Source organism: Scylla paramamosain, chromosome 38, assembly GCF_035594125.1.
Source record: "Scylla paramamosain isolate STU-SP2022 chromosome 38, ASM3559412v1, whole genome shotgun sequence".
Taxonomy (NCBI): domain Eukaryota; kingdom Metazoa; phylum Arthropoda; class Malacostraca; order Decapoda; family Portunidae; genus Scylla; species Scylla paramamosain.
Window position 1 is genome coordinate 9,138,735 of NC_087188.1, and position 10,000 is coordinate 9,148,734.

Consider the following 10,000-nt stretch of genomic DNA (forward strand, 5'->3'; position numbering starts at 1 on the left):
GAGAGAGAGAGAGAGAGAGAGAGAGAGAGAGAGAGAGAGAGAGAGAGAGAGAGAGAGTTTTAATCAATAGGAAATCTTGCATACGAGGCACTGACAGGCATTTGCACTCCCTCCTCCCAGAAAAGGCTCGGTGCATGAACACAGTCGCCCTCCCCAAAAGCTGCAAACAGAAAATGGAACGCGGTGACTTTTACGGCCATTTCCTGCTGTAGAAAACGAGACAATATCCCCGTAAAATATATCCCATAAGCCTCTTAAGTACAACTAGTTAAAGAGCGCACCCTACCAACTGCAGAGAAATAAATATATATACACACACTTTCCTCTTTAAAAGTGTGAGTTTGGACATTAGACAATAAGTGAAAGTTTTTTAAGGAATTTATTAGGAATGTCAATGTAACAGTGTGTGGAAAATTCATATGTTTGTTTTGAAATGAATAAATGGAAATGAGGAAAACAAAAGACGTATAGAAAAGAGTAATACTTGAAAAAAACAGCGTAATAATTGTAAAAAAAAATAAAATGACATGGTTAAATCTTAATATGAAGGTACTGACGTGCAATACGAGAATATATATGAAAAAAATGTTATGCTTTAAAGTGTCTCATACCCTGAAACAGACTAATAATGTAGGGCTTGATTCTTAAAGGCAAGATATGAATGTGATATAAACAGGGAAGAATATAAAAACTGCAACATCTCTCGGTTTGTTTTCCATGCCTGTTATAAAACTCTCAAGCTTGCTTAGTTTTTCCCCTGAGTTCTTGTAAGGGGAAAATCTAATACACATGTTTTTCCCTCCTGGTCTCCCACTTACCTTCCAACCTTGATATTTTTTCCTCTTTCCCCTCTTCTCTTCTTCTCTACCCCCCTCCTCCTCTCCTCCACTCCACTCTGTTGCAATAAGTGGATATTTTCTCTCCCCTCATGCTAGTGTCTCTTCCCTTCTCTGTACATAACGCCACATTCCCTTCCTCCTCTTCCTTCTCTCCCTCTTTCTCCTCCCGTATAGTGTAGTGAAGCAGGTAAGGAAATCTCGTTATGACCCAATAGGCTCTCTGTTATCTGATATTCCGGTCTTCCTCCTTCGTAATCAGGAAATTTTCTCCCTTCTCTCTCCTTATCTCCCTCACCCTTTCCTTTTCTTTTTTGTCTCCCTCTGAATACTTAACCGTTCCTTGAAGTATTTATTTTACCTCTATTTCTCCTCAGTAATGTGTATCTATGCTCCCTTTTTTCTCTTCCTCTCTCCCTTATCTCCCTTTCTCCTTCCCTGCCTCTTTCCTTCATCCCTTCATGTTATCGTTGGTGGCTTTTTTCTTTTCTTCCTTTCTACCTTCCTTCTTTCTTTCTCTCCTCTTCTTCTCTTTCTTATCTTTCCTCTGTTTCTACATTCTATACTTGTTGCTTTCTTCCTTTTCCTTTTTCCTTCTTTCTCTCCCTCTATTCTTCCCTTCCTCCTACCTTTCCTCTATTCCTCCATACTATCCTTGTTTTCCTCCTTTTCCCCTCTCTTCTCTCACATGAAAGTTCCCTCCTTCCCTCCATTCCTCTAAAGTAGTCTCTCTCCTCTCCTCCCTTCCTTCCTTCCTTCTCTCCATTCATAGGCACTAAAATCTTTGCCTCCTCCTCTCCTTTCTTCTTTCTCTTCTTTATTCCCTGCATGGAGTTTTTATTTATTTTTCTCTTCTTCCCCTTTCGGACTCAAACGGAAACCACCCCCCTCTCTCTCTCTCTCTCTCTCTCCCTTTGCTTCTCTTCACCATCTTCCCAATCCAATACCCAAACTTCTTTCCTCCCTCACTTCTCCCTTCTCCCTACCCATTCCTAAATCGGTAACCATTTCTTCCTAAGTCCAATACCTCCCTTGGATTCTTCCCTCCCTCTCCCCCCCCTCTCTCTCTCTCTCTCTCTCTCTCTCTCTCTCTCTCTCTCTCTCTCTCTCTCTCTCTCTCTGTCTCTCCACTATCCATGAACTTTTCTCCCTTCTCTCTTTTTTTCCTCCATTTATCTTCTCCCTTTTCTCTCCCTTATTGTGACGTCTCAACATTTCCCTATCTCTTAACACTCTCCCTTTTCTTCTCTTCTCTTTAATATCTATACTACTCTCCCTGTTGCTTTCTCCCTCTCTTCATCCTATCTTTCTCTATTCCTACTTTCTAAAACAGCACATCACCACTCCCCTCTTCTCTCTCCCTCTTCTTTTTTTTCTTTTCATTGCAATACCAATACTGCTCGCTAACTATTTTCCTTTATTTCTTCTTCCTTTCTTTCTTTACTTCCCCCTTTTCATTTATCACCTGAGAGCTCCTCCTGTCTTTCTCTTTCTTCTCTCTCTCTCTCTCTCTCTCTCTCTCTCTCTCTCTCTCTCTCTCTCTCTCTCTCTCTCTCTCTCTCTCTCTCTCTCTCTCTCTCTCCCTTCTTCCCTCCACAGGTAATCTCTCCCATCTCCCCTCTCCTCTCTGCTTCACTAGTCATTCTACACTATTTCTTACTCTTTTTCTTTCTCTCTTTCTTTTCATTATCTTTTCCAGGGTAACAACTTAACACATTCTTTCTTTTCTCTTCTCTATCTGTTCATTCTTCTATTCCTCTCTTCTATCATTCTTACTCTTTCTTCTCTTCTCCCCTTTACTCTCCTCTATTTTTTTCTCTGCTATTCCTTTCCTCCACCATCATAACACTCTCCTCTCTTTCTTGTCTCTTTCTCTCCACTCCTTTTCCTTTTCTCCACCAACCTGACGCTCCTCTGCTCTTCTCTTCTTTCCACCTCTCCACTTGCCTCTCTCTCTCCCTATCCCTCTTCTCCAACGCCCTGACAGTTTCCTTTCTTCCTCTCATCTTCCCTATCTCTTTCCTTTGTCTCCTCTCCTCTGTAATATCTCCACCTCTCCACCTTCCTCTCTTTTCTCTCTCTCTCTCTCTCTCTCTCTCTCTCTCTCTCTCTCTCTCTCTCTCTCTCTCTCTCTCTCCCAGCACAGGTAATCCCCAGGCCAGGTGTGCCGCGTTAAAAGGCACACCAAAGTCCCTCGTGTTTATTCCCCTTACCATCGTAGGTCGGGATTCACAAACAGTTGATGTCTGTCTGTTGGGCAGGATTGTATAATTGCGTGTGTGTGTGTGTGTGTGTGTGTGTGTGTGTGTGTGTGTGTGTGTGTGTGTGTGTGTGTGTGTGTGTGTGTGTGTGTGTGTGTGTGTGTGTGTATGGCTGGCTCTCTCTCTCTCTCTCTCTCTCTCTCTCTCTCTCTCTCTCTCTCTCTCTCTCTCTCTCTCTCTGCGTGTGTGTACCTTTTTTCCCTTTTTCTCCTGTGATTTATTCCTTTTTCTTTCCATTTTTTCCGTTTTTCTTCCATTTTTTCACGGCTGAGCTTCACCTGTGAGTTTTTTCTCAGTCTTTTTTTTATTTTCTTTACTTCCTCACGTTGTGTAAACAGTCTCTCTCTCTCTCTCTCTCTCTCTCTCTCTCTCTCTCTCTCTCTCTCTCTCTCTCTCTCTCTCTCTCTCTCTCTCTCATTGAGCATTCCAGGGATATCAAAGGACATATTAAAGGGCATTAGCTTGACGGTCATAAGGCTTGTCCGTGCATGAAACTACGTAACCACTATTCTCTCTCTCTCTCTCTCTCTCTCTCTCTCTCTCTCTCTCTCTCTCTCTCTCTCTCTCTCTCTCTCTCACCATTTCCTCCACGATTAGTAAAAAAAAACTAGTATTTCTTTAAGTTTAACACAAATATAGCCAATAATAATAGCAACAATGATACAAAGTTATCATATTTCCTTTTTCTTTATACTCTTTCATCACAAAATGGATTTAAAATTACGCAAAGCTTCTTTTTTCTTTCAATTTAAAATTAGAAAGATATCGTGGGCTGAATGCTCTCTCTCTCTCTCTCTCTCTCTCTCTCTCTCTCTCTCTCTCTCTCTCTCTCTCTCTCTCTCTCTCTCTCTCTATCTGGTAATGCAAAGCGCTGAGTATGATTAGATTTATGTCGCCTCGTTCACAGAAGGAATGTATTGCTGATAATGTTCATAATTACTTAAGCTCTTTACTGATTCACTGTAAAGGAATTTTAACAAGTCCTCTCTCTCTCTCTCTCTCTCTCTCTCTCTCTCTCTCTCTCTCTCTCTCTCTCTCTCTCTCTCTCTCTCTCTCTCTCTCGTGTGTGTTTGTGTGTGTGTGTGTGTTTGTGTGTGTACATCCATAACCTCCCACATGCAGGTTTACTTAACGAAATTAAAACCAAACACTTTTAAAAGCAAGTCAATAAACCAATAAAAACGTCAGAAATAAATAAATGAAATATAAAAAAAGGACACGCACGCACATGCACACACACAGAGGCTGATACCAATTCACACACACACACACAAAAAAAAAAAAAAAAAAAGATAGAAATAAAAAATCATAAAAAAAAAAGTTCCGGTGAAGTTTTGAGTCCTTGCATCTGCGTCTCCTCATTTCCAATTCTTGCTTTCCGATGCTAAACTTCCCTCCAAAGGTGAAGTGACAAGTCCAAGCAACCTTTAAGATCTAATTCCTCTTTTACATCCGAGGAATATATCTTAAGACCAAAACCCACATATCGTGTTTAGCTTGGGTACTTTTTTTTCTCTCTCTCTCTCTCTCTCTCTCTCTCTCTCTCTCTCTCTCTCTCTCTCTCTCTCTCTCTCTCTTACAACTAAATATATGATCATTTCCACGCAGTAAATTTAATATATTGCAATTAAAGAAAATATAACGTGGAAACAGTAAAAAATATAATTCTCTCTCTCTCTCTCTCTCTCTCTCTCTCTCTCTCTCTCTCTCTCTCTCTCTCTCTCTCTCTCTCTCTCTCTCTCTCTCTCTCTCTCTCTCTCTCTCCATAATATTCGCAGACTTAAATGTAGCACAGTTTATATTTAATTGTCTGACATGAAATATCTTATTCCACGTAACAAATATATAAAACATACAAATATACGAATACTGAATGAGAGGAGGAGACAGTGAAAGGAGAGAGAGGGAGGGAGGAAGAGAAGGGGAGAGGGGTGCCAACTAACGTCTCTGTGGCGGAGGATTACATGCCTTGTTACGAAACTATGCTACGTTATATTTTCCTTCCTTCGTAATTTTAAAGTATCTCGTCCCCATGGCAGCCTTAGTGGTCAAGTATGCAATATTGAACACGACATATTGTTCTGAACACGATCAATCATGGGGTAATATTTTAGCTACATATTTTCTTATCTCTCACCAACACTACCACACGGACTTCCCCTCCCTCTCTCCCTCACTCTCTCCAGTCTCCACCACCTCTCTCTCTCACTCCGTTTTCTACTTTATTGTAGTTTAGTATTAACGCTACTTAGATCAATATAATCCTAGTCATACATTACTATTTTGTTGGGTATTTTTTCTCGTGTATTTTATCTCTCATTGTCTCCCTTCTTACTTTCCTCTCTACCCCTAAGCCTGCCTCAAAGTACATATTTCCACACGTTTCTATTCCACATATACTCTGACACCTTAAAATCATTCCAGATTCCTAATATTCCTTCAAAAATACCGACAAGCATACATAAACATCCCAAAAATAACCGTAAACACATTTTTTTTTTCCACAAAACAGTTATATTATGGAGAACTTACCAATAATATCGCCAAAAAAAAAAAGAGAAAAAAATTAAAACACCATAAAAAAACAGATTTTCTACTACAAAGCATCCGATTGCACAATAATTAACACCTTACTGGTAGCAATTAATGAGGTGATTAGTGGGTAACTCACCTGTTGCAATTGTTAACCACTCAGTAATTACTCTTCTGTGAAATGTTACCTTTTTTTTTTACTCTCTCTCTCTCTCTCTCTCTCTCTCTCTCTCTCTCTCTCTCTCTCTCTCTCTCTCTCTCGGCATAAGACATCAATCTTTACACAGCACTTAAGGAAGACGAGGGAAGGATTCAGGCGTGCAATCAACATCAGCTCTGGCGCTTCCCTCGTCCCCTCGTCCTTCACAGTAGCTTCTTTACCACTGCGCCGCGTTCCCATCTCATTACCAATCCGTCAGTTGCCTTAATGTGCCCTACTTCTCTCAACCTGCGAGTCTTTGCCTTTACTTCCCAGCACCTCTTTAGATTAGATAGTATACCACATTCTTAAACGCTGTGTCGACTTATCTAGATTAGTTTTAACTCTTCTTATTCGTTCAGGATTCCTTCCTTGACTCTAAGAGGTCTGTAAATATTGTTTGCGTGGCGACAGAGGAGAGAAAAGAGAGATCAGGTTAATTTTGTCCCTTTTCAGACTTCATGGATATCTGATAGTTTACTACAACGGTAAGTCTGAAAAAAAAAAAATGCTGAAGGTTAAAAGACGAATATGTGCAGGAATGAAAGTGTTAATAGGTTTTGCCGGAAGTTATTAGGGTTTTCAAGGACGTTTCCGTGACTGTATTGACAGTTTAATAAGTGCTTTGCTACGTGAATGCGAAAAGTGGTCATGAAAACTCAACTAATATCGGGTTTTCCAGGATGTTTTCATGAGTGTGAGTTTAACAAATACTGCACCGTAAATGGGGGGGGGGGAAAGCCATGAAAACTTAATTAATCATCTCTGGGAACTTGAAAATGTCCTAGTGAAAGAACAAAGCGTTTCAAAATATGTCATTGTAGGTTTTCAGTCACGTAAGCAAAAATGGCTATTATTACTTGTTCTTCCTTTGTGTTCATTCGTGTATCACAAGAACTGCTCCCCTCCACACACGAACACGAACATGAAGGGATTAGTAATAGTTGGAATTAGAGTTATGAACGTGTGATGAATTTCTGTGTGTGTGTGTGTGTGTGTGTGTGTGTGTGTGTGTGTGTGTGTGTGTGTGTGGCAATTACTCCCCTTCCACTTACTTCCTCGCCCACTGGCCTCGTTTATTGCCGTCTCTTTCTGTCCGTGTCTGCAATTTGATGAAATACTTGGGGCAATAAAAAGAAATGGATGTATTGCGTCTGACTCTCATGCAAAAAGGACAAAAAAGTAACAAAAATAGTCATTAGTGTAATTCTTATCATTCTTTACATTTTCCTCTTCATTATTCACTTGTTCTCCTAATTTTTACGTTTTTTGAATATGCTGTTTCCATTATTTTATTTTCTTATATTTTCCTTTTTAAGTAATTTCCAACGTTACATTTAGGTTATTTGACCTTCGAAGTGCATATTTACCTTCCTTATGAGCATCTTTTCCCGCATACATTTTTCCTCTGTCATTTATAATTTCCATCATAAATAAGTAAAAAAACGAGTAATTAAATTTACACATATTCCTTACACCAAAAGAATTTCCAAAATAAATACATTTCAGTCTAAATGTACGTGTATTCTTTTCAGTATTTCCTTCCCTTTTTGATATATTTTTATGCAAGTCGCGTTTCGGTTACATTTCCAGCGTAAACTTATTAAACTCCACAAATTATATGAAAAGCGAGCTTGTCTCAATATTTTTAAAGCCCAGAATATTCACAACAATTTTATCCTCTTTTTCAGGGTTGGCGGCTTCAGACACACTACCTCGCCTCTTCCCTTCAAGCGTGTCTTTCGTTCCTTCCTCCTCCTCTTCCTCTTCCTCCTCCTCCTCGCGCCGCTCCCACAGATCTCATCATCGTAGCCATTTCAATAAGTACCGTCATTCCTCGCCGTTCAATAGTTATGCCTCCTATCAACATTCCAAATATTACCAATCCACTCCCGCCAAGACGTATCCTTCCCACCCTGCCTCCTATCCTTCCTCCAAGTCCCTCCCTTCGAATCCTTATCAAGCGTCTAAACAGTTTATACCTCCAAACAACCACTTGTCCCCCTCTTCATCCGCCTCCCACCACACGCCGCAACCTCTCCCGCTGATGGTGAAGACTGCAAGATTCGTGGTCGTCTCTGAGGGGATGTACGACCACGACCACCACATCCACGCCCACGAGAAGATGAAAGAGGAGAAGGAGATCTTGCAAGGGCCACGCTTCGCTGGTGGAAACACTACCTCGACGCGTGTCTTCCTTGGCAACACTGTGACTCTGGACTGCACTGTGCACGACCTGACGAATGAGTCGGTAAGTTTGTCTTGTGTGTGTGTGTGTGTGTGTGTGTGTGTGTGTGTGTGTGTGTGTGTGTGTGTGTGTGTGTCTGATTTATATGTCTCTCTTGTGTCTGGCTTTCTGTTTTTCCTTCCCGTTTTTTTGTTTTGTGTGTTTGTCTCTTGTTTTTACTTGTCTTTGTTAGCGTCTCTCTCTCTCTCTCTCTCTCTCTCTCTCTCTCTCTCTCTCTCTCTCTCTCTCTCTCTCTCTCTCTCTGCTAATGGCCAGGGAAGTCAGGGCTTAGTCAGGGGGATAATACGATTAGTCAGGTCACTTTTCCATTTACTCTCGATGCAAACTTAACACACCAAAGCTTCGGGTGTCGATTTCCAGACAAAAGGAATCGGATTAGGACGAATAAATATTAAATAAATCATAAATCCGTGAGCGAGAACCGAGTGAAGTTTTCTTTTTTGTGCAGGAGACTGGTCAAGAGCAGGAAACTATATAAAAAAGGTTTCTCTATTTAATGTTGCTTACAATTATGCACTGATGTATTGTTTAATGGGAGTGAAAAAGGCGAAAGAAGAATGGAAAGCAGGAAAAGTATACGACGTGGATACAGACATACATACATACATACTGGTCGCTGATAACTTACTGAAAAATACAGAATACAAGGTTTTATGTGTAAGTGAGTGCATCCACTTCTCTTAGTGTACATACAAATAATGATAGTTTTTATAGACTTCACTGAATTTCACGATGGCCAAGAAAACAAAAGATGAAAAACAATACACAATAAGATATAAGCATGTATGGTTCTAGTATATGGAATGTATGTATATTTATGTATGGTATATATATGGTATGTATAAAATCTTACGTTAATTAGGGCGACAAAACGAAATAAACAAATAATAGTATAATATAATATGAGATTATAAGCATGTATGTGTTGGGTATGTGGCATGTATGGCTTTGTATAGTTAGGAGCAAGAAAAGTTATGATAAAACAAGAGAGAGAAAAAAATAATGAAAAAGGGAATAATACGAAATAATAAACATGTATGGTTGTAATATATGGTTATGTATAGTCATATGTATGGTTATGTATAGTGTGGGTGGCATGTATGTAAAGTTAAGGGCAGGAAATGTTATGTGAAAGCAGTCTGGTCTGCATGACACGCTAAAATGCGATATGGAAGCGGAGGTCGCGAGAGAATTAAGTTAGGACTCGCTGGAAAGAATAAACAAGGAAAAAGGAGAGACATGATAGAATTTACGGGATGACACAGAGGAGGTCAGTGACGCGAGGAAAAAGAATAAAGATGAGTGAATAAATGAAAGAATATATGAATCGTTGACTAAATGAATAGATTATGACAAAGGAGTGAAATTACTAAAAAAGAATTGAAGGTGACGTACCGGAAGTGTAGCAAGAAAAAAAAAATAAAAGAGAGAAGTGAATACATGAATAAATGTATGAATGCATGACTAAATAAATAAATGAAATATAAAGACAAGTGGAATAAAAGATAAAAAAGAAATCTATATAGAGGTGATCAGGAATGCAAGAAAATATCAATAAAAATAAGCAAAAAATGAGAATGAATAAAATGAAGATAAAAAAACAAACAGTAAAACGTAAGACAAAAATATCGAAAGACGCACAACAATAATAATAATAATATAAAAAAAACAAAAAAACAAAAGAAGATAGACGTAAGAGACAAGCAAAAAAAGTGACATAACTCTCATCTTAAGGAGTCATAATAATTGCAGGAGAGAATAAGTGTAGCCCTTCCTGTGAACTTATATCGAAAATCTTCAAACTTTTCGCTCCAGGAATTGAAATGAAAAGCACAAGAAGGTAGTCCAAAAGTTTTCCTGCGAGAATCACATCCATTCTTTGTTATCCTGCTCCCTCTCCCTCCCTCTCTCTCTCTCTCTCTCT

The 10,000-nt window shown here is 39.5% G+C and overlaps 1 protein-coding gene across 1 annotated transcript in view; it reads left to right on the top strand.

Moving 5' to 3' along the window:
* Positions 1 to 10,000, top strand: part of LOC135091724 (uncharacterized) — a 170,726-nt gene that overhangs the window by 103,703 nt on the left and 57,023 nt on the right. The window contains exon 3 of the mRNA XM_063989633.1: positions 7,520 to 8,079. Within this exon, the coding sequence (XP_063845703.1) occupies positions 7,520 to 8,079 (560 nt within the window). The remainder of the gene's footprint in view (positions 1 to 7,519; positions 8,080 to 10,000) is intronic.